Source organism: Ostrinia furnacalis, unplaced genomic scaffold (assembly GCF_004193835.3).
Source record: "Ostrinia furnacalis isolate ACB-3 unplaced genomic scaffold, ASM419383v2 OfSCF1306, whole genome shotgun sequence".
Lineage (NCBI taxonomy): Eukaryota > Metazoa > Arthropoda > Insecta > Lepidoptera > Crambidae > Ostrinia > Ostrinia furnacalis.
This window is the reverse complement of record NW_021131545.1, coordinates 35687-54409: the sequence shown is the minus strand read 5'-3', so window position 1 is coordinate 54409 and position 18723 is coordinate 35687. Positions and strand designations below refer to the sequence as shown.

At 40.7% G+C, this 18723-nt stretch overlaps 1 protein-coding gene across 1 annotated transcript in view; it reads right to left on the bottom strand.

The window, feature by feature from the left end:
• Positions 1 to 1736: 1736 nt before the first annotated feature.
• Positions 1737 to 18723, bottom strand: part of LOC114352296 (neuroligin-1) — a 31177-nt gene continuing 14190 nt past the window's right edge. The window contains exons 9-14 of the mRNA XM_028303837.1: positions 18181 to 18415; positions 16717 to 16854; positions 9503 to 9701; positions 4586 to 4716; positions 3967 to 4049; positions 1737 to 3158 (exon numbers count right to left, since the gene is read on the bottom strand). Coding sequence (XP_028159638.1) covers positions 3069 to 3158; positions 3967 to 4049; positions 4586 to 4716; positions 9503 to 9701; positions 16717 to 16854; positions 18181 to 18415 — 876 coding nt within the window. The 3' untranslated portion in view covers positions 1737 to 3068. The remainder of the gene's footprint in view (positions 3159 to 3966; positions 4050 to 4585; positions 4717 to 9502; positions 9702 to 16716; positions 16855 to 18180; positions 18416 to 18723) is intronic.

Here is an 18723-nt window from a genome sequence, read left to right as displayed (position 1 = left end):
TGCTAGATGTCAATGGTGCTATAGTGATGTAGGTACTGTTTGATAATTTATCGATAGTCGATGTGCACTTTAACTACTTATCTCTTATTGTTGCAAAAACAATTTAAACATTATTTTCTACTTTATTTTACGTACATAGTAGCGTCCAATCGGACACAATCATTATTTTTTTAACCCACAAACGGACAAAATATCAAGAGTTAATACACCGTTTTGTATTGGAAAGTATACTTTGTTATGATGGTTTTTGTAAGAATGCCATCAAGAGCAGGATGCAAAACGTTTATGATTATCTCTGATAGTTAACTCATGAATTCATTTCCCAAGATTTATGCAAAGATTTGAATAATTAATTTGCATCGATAAGAGATCGATAGCGCGCGCATCCCTGCGGCTGATTGATGGTCTCGCCCCGCCCTACTATTCATAGTCCGTTCGCAAATTACCGGCGCTCACTTTAAACGCGGAATATTCAACGCCTTTGTTCTGGCCCGCTGGCGGATCGGCTGTCCGCCTGTTTTTACTTCTATTATGATTCCTTTTGTTTTATTAACCCTGTGCCACCCTCTTCACGCCGTTCTCGCAGATTTTTATGTTTTAAATGATTATTGTGATATTACATAATGGGAATTAGAAAACATAATATTATCACTGTGTTTTACTCAATCATTAGGACACTGAAGTATATTACAAATCGCATCTTAATTACCAAAGTAGGTACACTCGGTATTTTTCCAAATTATTCAAGTTATGACAGTTTTAGATCTTCTTTTTTTCCATTGGCATTAAAGCCCTGTCACATAAATTCTAAGTCAGAATTAGTTGCACTTGAACAAAGTTACTATAACACGTAGATCCATAAAAACTAGGTCAAAGCACAACCTTATCAACTTTCACACCATCTGCCCTTCACGAGGAATTTATCAAGCTCGCGTACTTATTTATCAAAATCCAGGATACTTTATCTCGCGAAACTTCGAAGAAAGAAGTTGAAGAATTAAAGATAACTGGAACAAGCGACGCCCCGAGAATGTTTGGGAAATATGGAACAATAAAGATGAGCATAATTTCGTTGCGAACTCCGCGGTATAGTTAATTCAGTTCCACGCGTTAAAAAGTTTCGGGGAAATTTGAAAATTGAGTGGTAGGCACGGGGAGGCTTCGGGTGTCTGTTGCACGACCCTCAAATATTGTAAGGATTCATATTATTTTTAGGAATTATGGGAAAGTTAAAGTCAAGGTTGTTTAATTTGTGCTGTCTTCAGTCATTTTAATGATTTCTTTCATCTTTGGTGTTTTTGTCTTTAACGCTATGCTCCTGGAATAAGTCTAAGTCACGTAGCCGTTTGAAAAGCTTTCTATTTGGCCACTGGATTCAAATATTTGTGCAGCATGTGCGTTATCCGTTGCAGCGCGAGTGCTACGGTCGGTACATGCACGCCGAGTTGCAACTTGAGCGAAGATATTCGCAGCACGTTTCGTATTTGCTGCACGTCTGTACTCCCTAGATTGTCCAATAAGAGGAGGTAACTAAACTTGTAAAGTGACATCTAATTTAATTCTGTAGTTAAATTCTTTTTAATCTTTATATGGCATCATGGCAGAAGCCATTAAATTATTGATCTCACTTGAAAGGATTTATTAAAATTCACACAAAACGCAGATAATAAACATAATTTATGAGACAAATAAAACGGGACCCAATGTGAAATAAAACCTCTTCATACCAGGAAAAAATGGTTTTTATTAAAAACCTCGTTTTTACGAGATAACTCTCGGTTTAGACAGATATTTGACGACGACCTAATATGTACAATAATAGAACTAGACCCAACTGTATATACAAAGTCATACGATATCATACATTAAATCGAGAATCTGTATAACATAGAATTTGATATTACATAGGGACTAAAATAACGATATTTTACAAATTAGATAAAGATTTCATAAACACAATAGGGACTCGCTAACATTTTACTAAGTCTATGTATACCATATAAACAGAAGTATATTTTTTCTAACAAGTAAGTTTTGGCCTCGCAGTTGAAAACATTCTAACCGTTAATTGATTTTGGAGATGTTTCAGAAAATTCAGGAATTACGGCGTAGTTTCTAAAAGCTATAGTTAACGGAACGCTCACCTCAAAACCACGGAAGCTTAGCATGATAATACCGAACCGACAACGGAACATTTATCAAACTTTGCCCAAAGTTTCTAATACCCATAATCTAAGTTTCGCCAATAGCTGATATTGTGAATAGGGGAATTACCTGAAGTTTGTTCCATTGGCATGGGAATGAAAATATAATATTGAAATCGTTGTTATACAAACGAGACCCAAAGTAGACCCCTGATAGAGCCCATCATTAAATAATACGGACATGAATGGTCGCAGCTGCGTGGATCGAACTTGAAATATAAACAGAGATAATTATATAAAACAGATAAACTAACAAACACAACTAGAACAACATGAGACATTAAGCCCTTTAATTGGTCAGGAGGTAGATACATACGAACCCTTGTTCCCTATACAGACATAGGTATAGCATATCGGTTAAAATTAAGTACAATTTTCTCATTCACATGACATCACCAATGAAGAAATTCAAAGCCAGCTGTGTCCGACTTAACGGATTGGGATTAAGTTATTTTATGGCATCCAAAACTTAGGAGTTTAGAGCACTTGACATAATTTTCAATTCAGTATCAAAAAGGTTTTTCAAACATTGGTAATGTCGAATGAATTTCCACACGGAAACTTTTCACTCTTTCAGTTTTTCACACGAAAGTTTGAGTTCTCACTCTAAAAGTTTCAAATCACTGTTAGATTCCAGCTGGATCACACTCGAAGACGATTGATGTCAGAATCAAAGCGCTTAGGGTGGTTTAGTTTTAGGGGTCACTTCGAGTTACATATGAATTATTGAAATTCTTGCTCGGATGCCGACTGGCCTACTTCCCGAAGGGTCGGACCGGGACATTATCTGTTTCATCGATGAATATCCCATATCCAGAAGGCTCCCCATATTTGTGTTTTCTAAAAACTAGCTTCAGAAGTCATCTAGACAGATATCTCTTGGATTTGGACGCGCTTTTTTGCGGGAGGTGGTGCGTTGCTCGGCCTCTCTTTTAATTCCGACTCGCTGCTGCGCTGTGGAAACCGATTATATGTTAGGTACTGGATATTTTTGACAAACAAACAAACATGTTTTGTCTTTATCTTATTGGAATTTTACTGCTCTCTTGAGATTTATTTTTGATGAAGTTTGTTAAAAATAATGGAGACATAATATTCATAATTTAATTCTCCAGGCACATCAATAAATTATTTGTTTAAAACACAATAAATAAGCCCATTTTGCCACAACAATAACTGTAATCAAAGATAATAATAAAATAAGCCGTTCGCAGAATAAATTGGCCGTTAAAATAAGTTTATTATTTACATCCACTTAACAGCCGGCGCACCTGTATCTGTAATAATCAAATATCCCGCAGAATCATGAGTGAATCGGATTTAATATTAATATCATCGAGCTCGCCGACTACCGACTGCTGATTCAGCTGAATACATTTGCATTGTATTATTATTTAATGACGTTAATTTGTTATGTTCAAAGATATAAAGTGGAACTTTAACCTAAAGTATTCCGAATCCCGCTTACTGGCATACAAAACAACTTTAGAAACATTATAATAGCAAGATAATTTACTTTGTCTCTTTAAATTCAAAATAAAGTTAAATAGTTGTTGCAGAAGTTGAAGTTAAATTATAAAGTTGTGTCCCCAGCACGTCGAGTAATGAATGGCTGAAAGCTGCTAATGAAAGCCAAGTTGTACACACGATAGCACATCAGGCTACCCAATTTTTTTGCAAACTCGCCCCTATTACAACAGCACAAGAACCCACAGTGGTTACCTTGACGTGGCTTGTCTGTGCGTTTGAAAGATATTGTTACCTTGAGGGTGCTCTTCCGCGGCGACAGCGCGGCGGTCGGGTCGCTGGTCAGCGACCCGGTGCCGGTCCTGCTGCTGCAGCTACCTACGAAACAAAAGAACGATGCTATTTTGGAATGTCGAATTCCTTTTTCAAAAGTGTTTAACAGTCGAATGACTATTTAAAAACTGCGACTGTGCCTCTAAAAAGTCTAACCGTCTTTTGTTTTGACAAAATATGTGCGCTATAGATCGCGCAACGAGAGTTGAAGGTCCAACAACATAGGCTAAGATTTGTATCTGTATACGCTGTCCGCGCTGCTGACGTCTTGTGCCCGGACGTTGGACTGAAAAGTTATTTTTTATTTTCTATCTCGCTTATACACATTTAACAGGAGCTAGGTAAAGTGTTATTTTTGTTCTGTACCCAAAGTGCGAGTACGTGTTAGCCTCAACTTTCAATGTGCGACCTAACCTGTTCCTTTAACAAATCTTCAACCTATAACTGGTTTCCAATCACTTCGATTTTGGGCTTAAATCTACAATCTAAGTTAATGGCTTTTAGTACATTTACACTTTATTAAAGTTCACTCGCAAATTACATGGGCTCATATTATGCAGTATCTGTTTGGTCAACCTTACCTTCCCTCCTCGGCCTTCGATGAGTAGTCCTCCGCCGCCCCCTCTGGAGGTAGATCCCGGCGAACACGAGCACGTTCAGAGCCAGGAGGAAGCACCCCGCGCCCACCGTCACTCCCAGCGCCACGGTGTAACTGTAACAAGGCAGAAATAGAACCAAGCTGATCTGAAAAAGTATGAAACTAGTCAAGTGGCATAGGCCTTTTTCCAGTAGTAATCATAGGGCTCGAAAACTGAACTCCGACAAACGTAGTGTCGGAGTAACGTAATGTCGAAGTAACGTATGTCGGAATTTACTTAGGTAGCCTAATCATTTCATAAGTTTGTAACTAAAAGTCATACGGGTTTTTGTCAAATGTCTCTTAATTTTTAAACTCTTGAAGACTCTTGGATTTAATTTTAGCTAAACTTTCGGAACTTGATAAAATAAATCTTACTTCAATTTAAACTTCCAAAGTGAACCGTAGAATTGTGTGTAGATCAAGAAAGGAATTGCCCAGAATACTTAGTTGGCGGACTTGAAAGGGAGCTAGATCCAGTTCCGGCATCGCTTACAGAACTTTCGGGAAGGTGAAATTCTCTTAAACGCTTCTACATTCGGGAAGTGCACCATTAGCGGGAACAAAACAACAGAGCGAACGCTGTAATGTACCCCTAAATAATGACGGTGTTGCTCCATTAAGATAATATAAGATATACAAGAAAATCTTGGGGATCGGTAAAATAAGTTCAGGAAAAATTTAAATTTTTGCATAGATAAATCTTCGTTTCCAAGAGTTGTAATTTGAATTTGAGATTAGTAAGAGCTAAGACAGTGTTCTCTGGTAGACAATACCGCACTAAAACTTTAGTTAGACAATATTGCGCCACCCTATCCTTGATAACTTCGCGATAGTGTTCCCAAACACATCGTCGTATAAAAGCGCCATATCAACAAACAAAGCCCCCGACTGGATTCCGCGCACATCCCCAAACATAACGCAAGCACTAAATAACTCGTTTTATCGCGTCCAGCTAATTCGGTAGGAAAATTGGCGCCATCTCTTATTATTATCATCCAGGAACACTCCCAAAAAACGCTGAGAAATGGCAGCATTACTCCGAGACAAAGCGACGCAGGTAGTAAACACATTAGTGGGATTACATCCGCGGGTTTGTCGCAGGTTAAACTGAAATATGTCACTAACTTGCGTAGTGTAAGAATTCGGCTGTTGTTGAGCTGTCACGACAGATGGGCCACTTTGCAGAATTGAAGTGAATGAATGACACGTGACATATTACTAGTATAGCTGCGTATAAATCATATTGTTATTCCTACACAAAATAGAAATATTACCCCACGCAACTGGGTGCATTATTTTTCTGTAAAAAACTGTATCAACGAACCACCATGATTGCAAAAGCGTTTACATTCACGTTCATTTTACCAAAGACAGCGAATCTGTTTTAAATTTTAGCATCTCTCAAGTACGTAGTTGCAAATGTTGCTATAGGTGTGGGTTTGCAATAAAAATGTACAGTCAACTGTAGAGGAAAACATCTTCCGCTAGGTAGAAAAATGGTTACCGTCTGGCCGACTGTTTATTATGTTAATCAAAGGTCCAGTGACAACACCAGCCCGACTGCGACTAGTCGGCCGACCAGTCGCGCGCGATAATCGGATCACCCCCGCCAGTCGATTTAGGGAAGCGGAAAAAGTCACATCTGAACGCTACTTATCTGATTGTACGCTATACTTGTACGTGGGTGAGCGATGGTTGGTGATTTGTCACATAAAAGGCATTGTATTAGTGCTCAGTGATAAATATAAGGAAAATAAGAAAAGTTTCCTAAATCAATAGATTTGAAACATACCTACTTAATTCCAAAAGCTAAATATCTATTATGTGTGGAACTTGCACGTATCTGTTTTATTTATTGTCAAAACCGCTTCATTCTAGCTTAAATAAACGATTGCCAATAACAATCATTTGGTCAGCGGGCGGGCTAATAAAAACAAACATGTCGACCGAAAATGTTTCAGTGCACACCGCGGGGACTCGCTTCAACGTAGAGCGGGACTTTACATGAGGCTTCACAATTAAATCGTTTATATGGCAAAAAAGATAGACTCTATACGATAGAATGAGAGCAAATATTGTTAAATCTTCTTGGTAATTTGTTAGCGGATTTGAAGCTATTTGCATCTAGCATCTTGATTTAGGTTAGAAAAACGCAGTTAGTTATTCTTGGCGTCAATGGGCCAGAGTATTTCATTGAAAGCTAGACGAGCCCATTTAAAACGAGACGTGTGAACCCTCATAATTAGGTCTTAGTTGCCATTTTCAGACAAAACACGATGACATAATACTCGTACAAAAGATTGATTTGATATTTACTGAAAAATCGCCTCATTTATATACGGCTTAGGGACGACGATACATCAAACTAAAAACTGTGATAGTTAAATGCTATTTTGCTATATGATGCATGCATGTATAGTCTGTGCTGGCGGGTGACTGTACAATGTTTTTAATTACACCGCGCGCGTTAGTGACATAGTATTGCAATGCGATTGGCATACATTTGGGAGTCATATTGGTAACTGCATCGGTCACATTCATTTACCGAACTACATGCTGTAGTTTATACTTTTTAGTGGAGCTCTACGTCGCATCGCTGCGTCAATTGATACAGCCAGTTGGACTATACAATCCTTAATTTCCAAAAACTCGATACAAATATTTTCAAAAATGAACAACTTTGTACTTTGTGTGCAGGGTAAATTACATAGTCGTTTAGCTTGAAAATAAGAACAAGTAAAATTATGAAGTTAACCTTCTCATAATTTTAGTGCTTAAAGGCATTATGAGCTTGTTCTTTCTAGCTCAATTGTTTGTAAACTACGCCAACGTTATAACCGTTTAACGTCGACGTTACACTATTTACCGTACCGTTACCGTCAGGTATTACCGCTAACGAGATGCAATGCGTATTTTCTATAAACTTGCGGTGTACGCTTGGAATCCATTTGGCGCCTTTATAAGCTGGGTTTCCCGCAATATAAGAACTTACCCTCGTTGAGGGCGCAAAAGCCTCTAATTAAGATGTGGTGGGTATTTCCTTAATGCTACCTGGAAATAAGCTTGCTTGGGCCGGAAACGATCGTGAAAGTTACATTACACAAACATATTTATTCACATATGAGATTTTTTTCAAGGAAAACGGACGCCAATGGACTGACATGAAAGCGTGAAATAGACAGTGAAATAAACCAACCTAATAATGTACTTTGATATGACTTGGGCATTGGGCAGTATCAAAACAAGTAACGGCAAGCACAACCAAAATAACTTTGCGGTGGCATCTGTGTATTATCAAAATGTTGAATGTCCATTGTCCATAGGTACTATGTCTTCCGGCCCGTGGTCACCATTCGAATACTTTTTTGCCCCAGCGGCCATCAGTTCTGCGAGCTATGTGCCACATTCTGGTACGGTACCTGTAATACTGCGAGTCCAGGTTGGTGAGCGAGGCCTTCTTGGGCGAGGGCAGCGTGAAGAGCGCGAGGGCTCCCACTCCTCCGCCTCATTCTGACACGGTATCTGTAATTCGCACTCCTCCTGTTCACGTTCTGGTAGGGTACCTGTAGTACTGCGAGTCCAGCTTGGTGAGCGAGTCCTCCTGGGGCGAAGGCTGCAGGGAGGGCAGCGCGGAGAGCGCGGGGGCGAAAATTACTGGACTGGACGTCTGGTCAAAGGTTTCCCCTAAGGATTTCCAAAACGCCCGGTCCTGCGCCGCCCGCATCCAGGCCTGGGGCCCGCCCATACTATGTCTTCCGGCCCTTCATCATCATCATCATCATCATTTCAGCCATAGGACGTCCACTGCTAAACATAGGCCTCCCCCAATGCTTTTCATGTTGATCGATTGGTAGCGGCCTGCGTCCAGCGCTTCCCTGCTACTTTTATGATGTCATCGGTCCACCTTGTGGGTGGACGTCCCACGCTGCGGTTTTCCGGTACGCGGTCTCCATTCCAGAACCTTGCTGCCCCATCGGTCGTCAGTTCTGCGTACTATGTACCCTGCCCATTGCTACTTCAGCTTGCAAATCCGTCGGGCTATGTCAGCGACTTTAGTTCGTTTACGGATCTCCTCATTTCTGATTCGATCTCGTAAAGAAACACCGAGCATAGACCTCTCCATAGCACGCTGTGTAACTTTGAGCTTCTGTATAAGGCCTATAGTGAGAGGCCACGTTTCCGAGCCATAAGTCATCACTGGTAACACGTAACACACGGTAACTAACTAACCTGTAATACTGCGAGTCCAGTTGGTAAGCGAGTCCTCCTTGGGCGAGGGCTGCGGCGAGGGCAGCGTAGAGAGCGCGAGGGCTTGCACTCCGCCTCCAACTCACATTGTGACACGGTACCTGTAATACGCACTACTCCGGGTCACATTTTGCTACGGTACTTGTAATACTGCGAGTCCAGGTTGGTGAGCGAGTCCTCCTTGGGAGAGGGCTGCTAAGAAGGCAGTGTGGAGAGCGAAAGAGCTTGCTCTCCTCCGCCTCATTCTGACACGGTACCTGTAATACGCACTACTCCGGGTCACATTTTGCTACGGTACTTGTAATACTGCGAGTCCAGGTTGGTGAGCGAGTCCTTCTTGGGAGAGGGCTGCTAAGAAGGCAGTGTGGAGAGCGAGAGAGCTTGCTCTCCTCCGCCTCATTCTGACACGGTACCTGTAATACGCACTACTCCGGGTCACATTTTGCTACGGTACTTGTAATACTGCGAGTCCAGGTTGGTGAGCGAGTCCTTCTTGGGAGAGGGCTGCTAAGAAGGCAGTGTGGAGAGCGAGAGAGCTTGCTCTCCTCCGCCTCATTCTGACACGGTACCTGTAATACGCACTACTCCTGTTCACGTTCTGACACAGTACCTGTAATACTGCGAGTCCAGGTTGGTGAGCGAGTCCTCCTTGGGCGAGGGCTGCGGGGAGGGCAGCGCGGACAGCGCGGGGCGCGGGGAGGGCGAGGGCTCGCACTCCTCGGCCTCCGACGCCTCCTCCTCAGGCTCCGAGCCATCCTCGTCCTCGTCCAGGGACGCTGCAGTCGTGTACAGCTCCGGGAATATGTCGCCTGGGAAAGGACAGATAGGTTAAGCAAAATAAGGCAAAATCCATAGTACTACATAATATAAGTATCACTTTGTCAATGTGAAATAAGGTTAGGTCTTTAAATAGGCAAGGCAAGTTCTGGACTGACCAGCCTTCGTTTACTGGTTTTGGACTGACCAGCCTTCGTTGGGACAATGCTTTGTTTGTTGATTGATTGCCAATAATAAATATTTGGAGAAGAATTTATGGGATCAGCACGAGCGTTTATATCCGAAGTCGTGGGCCTTTATAAAAGTGTAATCTAGTCGCCAGAATACATACAGCCGGGTGGCGTTGGACTATTTTATTAGTAGTCTGTGCGAAAAATATGGGCTAATTTAGCGTAACGAACATACAGAGATTACCAATACCTATTACGAAATGACTTATTGATACATCGACATTAGTACAAACATAATTTAATAAATCATTGATTATAAGATAATCATATCGGAGGTGACAATTCGAGGCATTTATTATATCAAATTGATTAGATCAAACACGCAACAATAAGGTTCGATCAATTTAATTAACTACGTTATTAGGACGGCGCCGTGAACGCGTAATTGGTTTATGTCCGGTAATTAAACTGACAATATTTGTTTAGCTATGTTTGGTGTGCCTAGCGAACGCATTCGTGGAAATACTAAACTGATTATAGGTCGATTATTGTCGATTCAATTAATACATTATAATTTTAATTACGGTTGAATCTTGTTCCTCAACTGATTCCAAAAAACATAGTTTTATTATTTTGGACTTAAAAAGGATCTGTAAGAAGGTACCTACATCCCAATTTCATTTCATTTCATTTAAAACTTGTTAGACTTTATCTCTAGGTATGCTTTTGCACCCACAAAATATACAGGATACGTTCACGTAGCGGAATCAGATACAGAGATCTAAATTGTTTGTATAAATGTTCGGGACGAAGCCATTGTTTCCGCGATCATATTTTCGCCTCCCCTGTAAATGCGTATAGAATCGTTCGATATGACCCAAAATGCAAATTTTATTCTCCAACTTGCCGATATCTTGAGATCTGCGCCATAAACCCGCGGAGCCGTTAAGATAACTGAATAGGGGAATGATTTAGGGATAGCTTGCTTATTTTATTCCTGAAAGTTCCGAAGTCGTTAATGAACTGTGATTTAGAGAGTGAAAGGGTTCACAGTGGAGGTATACCTAGTGACTTTACACATCGCCAAACACCATGGACATAATATCTTACTAATGTGTACTAAAATCCAAAAGCCCAGGTGCATTGATGACTTCACTTTGACGTATGTGACCACTACAAACAGTTATGTGATGTGACGTGCGCTCCAGAGCACTGCATCAACTGCCGTGTTACACAACATACAGTTTGATTGAAGCCTGCCAGTGACTAAAATGGCAACCTCAGACAGAACACTTTTGAAAATTGACAAGCTCTGAATGAAGCAGATTCTGCAAAACCAGATGAAAAACCTTACTTAGTGCAGAAATGATACAAAACTTGTAATATATTTATATTCCTGTACCTTGGTACTATTACTTATTCTGTGATTCCTGTTCATTTTTTATGATAATATATCTACCTAGTTTTATGGTGCTGAGATGATCATTTGCTTTTCATTACGTGGAATCACCAGACCTTCTGCATATTTCTGTTTTATTTTGCAAGGCGTTATCTCAAACTTCGGCACAAAGGTCGGTGCGGTGTACCCTGGGCATTGTGGCAAACTCGGAAACTCTTCAAACTCCAGAAACAATGTGTGCCGAAAGAAGCGTAGTTGAGAACTCCGAGGACGATTGTTATCGGCCGCCGCCATGTTTGCAGGGAAGCCCATTTGGTGCGGTTCTTAATGATTGTGACGAGTGGGAAGTTGATAATTGCGTTAGGGCTGGTTTGTAGTAGCAGTATTTGGTTTATAACTAACTTATTGGCCAGTGTTGCAGATAGCAGACAGTTTTGACAGATGTTTAAACCCTTCGTAAAAGATGATTTTCCAAATTACTTTTAAATCCAGTCTGATAATTTTTTTTGGTTACTTACACAAAAAAGTGACTAGCGAACTTACTATTAACTATAACCAAAATAAGTTTAGCTCACTGCAAATTGTTTGTTTAATTTACACAACGATTTGTTCCTCTTAATCAAAGCGTTCGGTGATCACTTTTTTGTGTAAGCAGTAAGCAAACATTTTTTTCATATTAGCCTGAAGTAGAAGTGTGCCACATAATAATATTAATACATAAAAGTAAATAGGTACGTACTTTTTATATCGATAAATTAGGTTAAAACTTATAAACGATGCACCTAAATAGCAAAAAGTGATTAATGATTTTCAATAATGGGCCTGAAGGAACGCAGTAGTAGGTTAGGGCCGTTATTAATTGTTCGCGGGTTGGATTCCGCCATAATGAGGTATGCGGAGCGGCGCACAATGGCCGCGGTAGAATGGAGCCGATTGAGGGAGCCGCCGGTAATCGCGGGAACGCCTCGATGTCCGTTGTAAGAAACAAAAGTTCCTAATTATGTTTTATGCCGGTTTGGTACCAGAGTACAATGCCAGAGAGCGCAGATTCTATCTCTGATTGTAGTAATCTCGGCGCGATCACCCCATTTTCTTTCTGATGTTAGGGTGTGTCCAAATGGGGTCCAAATTACGTTACAAACCATCTTATTGGTTACTCGTCCATGTGTAACTTATAAAACTTGTTTATAGTCCAGATGCATCTTTAGGATGTAATATCTGCAGTAGGTATGCTCGCATTATGTTTCAGCTTCAGCAAGAAGATTTACCATGGCTCAAGATATAGAATCTGAGTGCTTGAACATAATTTGTTTTCAAAGTCAAAATTTCTTTATTTGTTTAGACTAATAAATAGTTCTTACAAATCGTCATATGCTCTTAAGGAGCCTCTACATGTCTCATAATCTTTTTACCCTACCAGCGCTTCGAGACCAACATTTGGCAAGTGCTGAGAAGAAGCGCCGCAACAAACTCAGTCACCACTGTCTGCCGGTTAATATAAATAAATAGAAATAGTAGTAGTAGGTAAATTCGATTCAGGAGCAGTTCACTGAATGATCTCTGATGTTTATGATATCTGGTAGTATACCATCCGGCAATAACAGCGAGGTGTCAGGAATACGCCTCAGAAATTGGCCCTGTAATAGTAGAGCTTTGTAGCGCGCGTATTGTGGCGCTGATAATGCCGCGCGCACAATGCCCCCTCCGGAATCGAAACCCGGGACCCTTTTGTCAGGACACAATCGCGCACCTGCATATCGAAGAGTTTCAGGATACGTCCCGAATTGAAAATTTACACCAAACAATCGAATTAATCGAAGGAAATGGGTCGGTTAGTGCTGTTGCTAATGTGTTTCGTGTTTGCGTGTAATCGGGACAACTTGGTTGGTGTAGAGTGTAGACTGTAGACAGATCAACAGCCTGTTAATGAATAGCTATACAAATGCGTTTGTCGATCTTGTATGTGTTAAGTAGAGGCGTCACCACTTAATGTTTATGGGTAGGTACAGAAATCGCTAGTGGGCAATTCTTGATTCGTTACTGTAAACCTTTCGCTAAAATAGTGTTCTATTCAGTTTAGTCGGAAAAACAAACATAAAACAGCTTTAAAAGATTTGTAATCCTACAATGTTTTTATAGCAAGCAGTTTCCGAGAAATCATTTTAGGATTATGAAGCTTACGGTCTTTCGTTGAATAGTTTACAAAACCTTTGACAAAATCCTATTCAACGTAACACACAGGAATATGTCACTGTACTCATATTTTTCATAATATTTTACTAGGTTTCTCTCTGCCTCAGACTATCTTTTTAGCATTTCACAAGATTTAATTGCGTGGTATGTAACAAGCAAAAATGTAAAATTAATGTCGCAATTATAACATTTATGATGGATAAAATAACCTCATAATACATCAGTGAATAACCGTCACTGAAACAGTGACAAATTTGAGATGTTTGAGCCAAAATTGTGATCTCTCACAAAGCGCTGTTCATTATCTTTGATGTGGCCGCCAAACGACGCCGCCTTCCGACGGTAACACCGGGACGGGTCTCGCCAATTACATTTGTCATATCCTCTTCATTCTGTTTCGTAATGGCCGCCTTCTTCAGCGTTTTAAACCGCGGAACAATACATTAATCAGCCGGGTTTACGTGTCTCTGAAGGCACGTTCATTAATTTGCTAACCGGACTAAAGGACGACCCGTTGTAATAATAACCCAACAAGGGAACAGTTTTTTAATCAGCTGCTTTGGGCGGACACGAAAAATCAAGCTTTTGAGGATACAATGAAGCAAGAATTTTTCTCGTTATTTAGTCTTATTTTTCCAGTGACTGAAAACTAGGCCTTTTTCCCATTCGTGTACGAATTTCTGTAAGCACGTCACAAAACTTTTTAGAGCGTTTGCGCGATTCACATCAATTTATTTTTATTTGCTTTCCCGTCCCAGTGAAAAAGTTGCTCCAATGCATGCGGCTCACGCTTTCAGCACATCGTTAAAACTGGCAAGCGGATACCTACTTCCTAGCCATTAACCTCGGCACGTGACAAAAGTTTATTTAAATTGGTATGCATTGTAATAATTTCAAGTGATTCAATGGGCCCGAAGTTTCACCCCGGAGATAGCTCGGCAGGAACAGCCATCACAATACAGTAAGTTAATTCTTCCGCAAAAAAAAGTTAGGCAAACTTAGCATTACCGTCTGAACATTTTTACTCGAGGGTTGAAACCGAATTATCCCACTCAGCTGGCCATTTTGTCCTTCACGATACATCATGATTTTTTATATGCATCTGAACCTACCTACTTCTTTTTTCTTCAGTTAACTGGCACCATACCTATACATATTAGGTATTTATCTCCAAATTGTAGTCTTGGATACAATACACCCTATGTTTGGCGACAGCATCAAATATTGAAACTAAAAACAAGGCGTCACAACTAAATGGAGTTATTCAGGTTAATGCCACCAACAACGGCATACAAAGAGCACGATTTATTCGTATGGACTGGCGTTTCTCTCCGACCTTCGCCTCAGATAGTGTTTCAGAACATTTATTAGGGGAGGAAGGGGGAGTGGAAGCGGTTAATGAGAGTGTTCCGTATACGAATGCGAGGGGAAGAGGGGGTGCCCTAATGGGCTCGGATAACAAGCGTGCTCAATTCAAACTCGAGCGTAGACGTTAAGCGTCTCGATTCCAGCTCTCTACAGTTCTCAGATTTCGTTTACATAAACGTGTTAAGGAGGTCTGAGCCGATGAATGTTAAACACTTTTTGAAAAGGGAATCAGGAATCGCAATCGAAATTTTAAAATTCGCAATCCAGGTTTTTTTTTAGAAAAGTAATCACGATTTAGCTAGATTGCTACTGAACGTCTATCCGATCAATCTCCTGCGATAATATGTACCAATAGTACAAGTTGGCATGATCATTTCGTAACTTTTTATAAATTAGACCTTAAGCCAGTTTACGCCAATAGGCGGTTACACGCCTGCCTTTAAACTTGTAAAGCTGTGTCGTACAATTCTGTTGTGATAAAGCGTAAGACCATCAAATAAAATTACGCAGTAAACAAAAGAGAATATCTTGTAAGTATCAATAAATCCACAATTGTGTCAGCATTACACTTTGCTTGATTTCAGAGCCCCTCAAAGACAATGTCTTCAAAAAGCAGAAAAAGTCTTACACGTCTCAAATGCCAAGAAACATACAACAATAATTCTGATTCCGACTTATCAAATTACAAACGAACGCCGCAAAAACAAAGCTCTTTATTCCATTGGGAAAAATAAAAACGTCGGAAAAATCTTTGTTTTTCCGAAGCGGTTTCTCATCATTTCCCTCCTGTTGTATCGAATTTTAATAATTACGAAAAGATACGTGATTCAGCCAGGAGCAAACAGCAACAAAAATAAAGGGGTTCACGAAACTCCGCTCAGTCGGAAAGTTTCTTGTGAGAACAAAAAATCCTGCGCTTAAGTTTATGTTGTTTTAAGTTAGGGTTAATTTATTACAGGCTTGTGGGTGTTTTCGAATAAAAGTTAGCTTCGGGAAATAATGTTTGATGTTTCTTAGTTGTAGAAAAATTATGGAACAATAACTGCTTCAAGTTCCGATGTTTATTACCTGTCTGATACTGCACTGGCTTTCGCAGTTTATTGTATCAGGTAGTTGAGACTTTTGTAATAAATATAATTTCATGGTGCATTGAGAGAGAAGTTATTTCTTCAGAGTGGGTTGTTATAGCTCAAAAGAAGATTAAATTAAAAGTTTTATTACCATTTAGGGAGATAGATATTACATTTCAACGTAATCTTAATTCTTCTGAAAGAAGTTGTAGGGGTAAAAAGAGTTTCTTTCTTTGATTTTATTTTTATTTTTCTTTATTCAGAAAACCACAGCTCTTTATAATAATAATACAAACAGGTATTTTCTGATATTTGACAGGTATTATAGATCCTGAATAAACTGTGTTTGTAAACAGTTTTGCGGAATTGGGCTTTGAATTATTGAGCGTAGTCCAAATCCTTCATTTGCCTCTAGTCAATTGGAGAGGGTCATGTTCCTGTATCGCGAAGACTATAGTCCGGTGACCGTCCTGCGAGATGATAGATGGTGGGGACGAGTTATTCAAGATGTTAACTACCAGAGGAAAGGCAACGTGTTACGTGCTACTTTAGCTACTTCGTACCAGCTATAATAAGTGACCTGATGATGGCAATGGGGCTAAAATTGAAAGACACGACGACGCCGCGAGCCGCCAGTTTGCTTATGACCACGACTGCAGCATAGCAGCCGAAACGTCAAGCTTGTGTAACTAAGTCATAAATGTCGCGTTAAGAGCCTGTGTCTTTCTATTTTAGTTGGAACGCGAAAGTTTAAAATTATAAAGGGGCTAAAGATAAAGATAAAGATCATTTATTCACCGAGACAAGGTAATACAAGCTAAGGCTATAGCTAAAAGACAATTCTGACCTGCGAACATGTCGGGGTGCACGGAGCGGAACTGGTGGTGGCGCGGCGCGGCGCCGGGCCGGTGCAGCTGCGGGATCAGGTGCAGCCACAGCGCCATCTTGTGCCCGCGGTAGTGGCTCTTCACGCGCAGCTTTGTACCTGTGTTGGGGAAGTTCGGTTTAAAAAATTGGGATTTTGGTAGATATTTCCCAGTTTTGAAAATCTGGGGGCACGGTAGTGCCCCCACCAAGTCGAGCAAAAAAGCGGCACGGCCGTACCATCCTTTTCTCGAAGCAATTCAGGCCATTTTCGACCGCCTGTAACTTCGTTGTGGATAAAACTAGAAGGCTGAATTTTCATTAGCTATGCAGGCATTGTAAAGACACGGTATATTTAAAATTTCATTCAATTTGAACCAGTAGTTTAAGAATTATAACGGGTCAAATTTACTTAATTTTGTCACTCACTGACTCACTGACTCACTGACTGACTCACCGATCATCAAAATTCTAAGGCACTTCTAGCAGACCTAGAAGCTTCAAATTTGGAATATAAGTAGTGTTTGGTGTATGAATCAAGGAAAAACTAAAATATTTGGGGGCACGGTAGTGCAACCGCCAAGTCGAGTAAAATTTTTCAATTTCGGTCCAGTTTTCTAGATACATAACTGCTGTCTACAAAATACAAAAAGAAATGAGATCCCATCAAAAACAATACTTGTCAAAAAAACCAAGTCTCGCAACTCAGTTGTTCTACGGTAAAAAGTTGTGAGATCCATGTAATACCAAGTCCAGGCCAGGAAATCTTTAACGTTTTACATAAATATATTGACTTGGCCATCGCACTAAATAATTTAATTTACACGTGTTTTCATGCGATGGCCAAGTCAATATATTTATGTAAAACGTTAAAGATTTCCTGGCCTGGACTTGGTATTACATGGATCTCACAACTTTTTACCGTAGAACAACTGAGTTGCGAGACTTGGTTTTTTTGACAAGTATTGTTTTTGATGGGATTGGATTTTACAGATATTTTTGCTTTCTTGTGCTGCTTCATCTCAGCATTGGTCTACTTTAGGGAGAAGCCACATGGTGCGTTGCGGTCGCGGCGCGGCGCTGGAGCGGTGCCGCTACTGAGTTCTGCATATGCAAATCAATGATATGCCAGACGGTGCGTTCCGGCGGCATATCATACACCACAGGTACATTCCGCACTTCGATTGAGCGAGACGGTGCCGTTGCGGCGCCGCATACCATGCCATGTGTACAGTGATACGGCAAAATGTTTACGTGTGGCTTCTCCCTTATTATCCCGATGCAGTACTGTGATGCAGATGATTGAGCTCTTATCCCTCAAGCACAGCGTGGTCGTTTATCATTATGTTAAAAAATTTAAGTCTTCACAACACAATTACTCTCACACCTAATAATAACATTTGGCTAAAAAAACATCCAAGCTTTAAATACCATGACCAATACTCACTTATGCTAAGATACTGCTGAGTGTTCAGCTCGTATCTAGGCCAGGAGTCGTGATGTCGCTCGTCCGCCGTCGGCGTGGGGTCAGCGGTCTTGGCGAAGGCGGCCAGCAGCGCCACCGCCGCCTCGGCCACCGCCACGTCTCCGCGCGAGTAGTTGCGAGGAGCGGCCGCCGAGCCACCCACTAGGGGCAGGCCGAGGAAGTAGGGCAGGGTCTCGCTGGACACGCTGCCTAGGCGCTGTTGGGAGATACACTTGACGTTATGAGTGTTCAGATAATAATAATTATTGGTTAGTTGTGTGTACTTACAGAAGTTATTGACTAGCATCTGCTCAGATATTAATGAAGTATTGAATGTTCAGATATTAATGGTAACTTGTAGTGTACAGTCATAGTCATAGTCATAGTCATAGCCATAGCCATAGCCATAGCCATAGCCATAGCCATAGCCATAGCCATAGCCATAGCCATAGCCATAGCCATAGCCATAGCCATAGCCATAGCCATAGCCATAGCCATAGCCATAGCCATAGTCATAGTCATTTA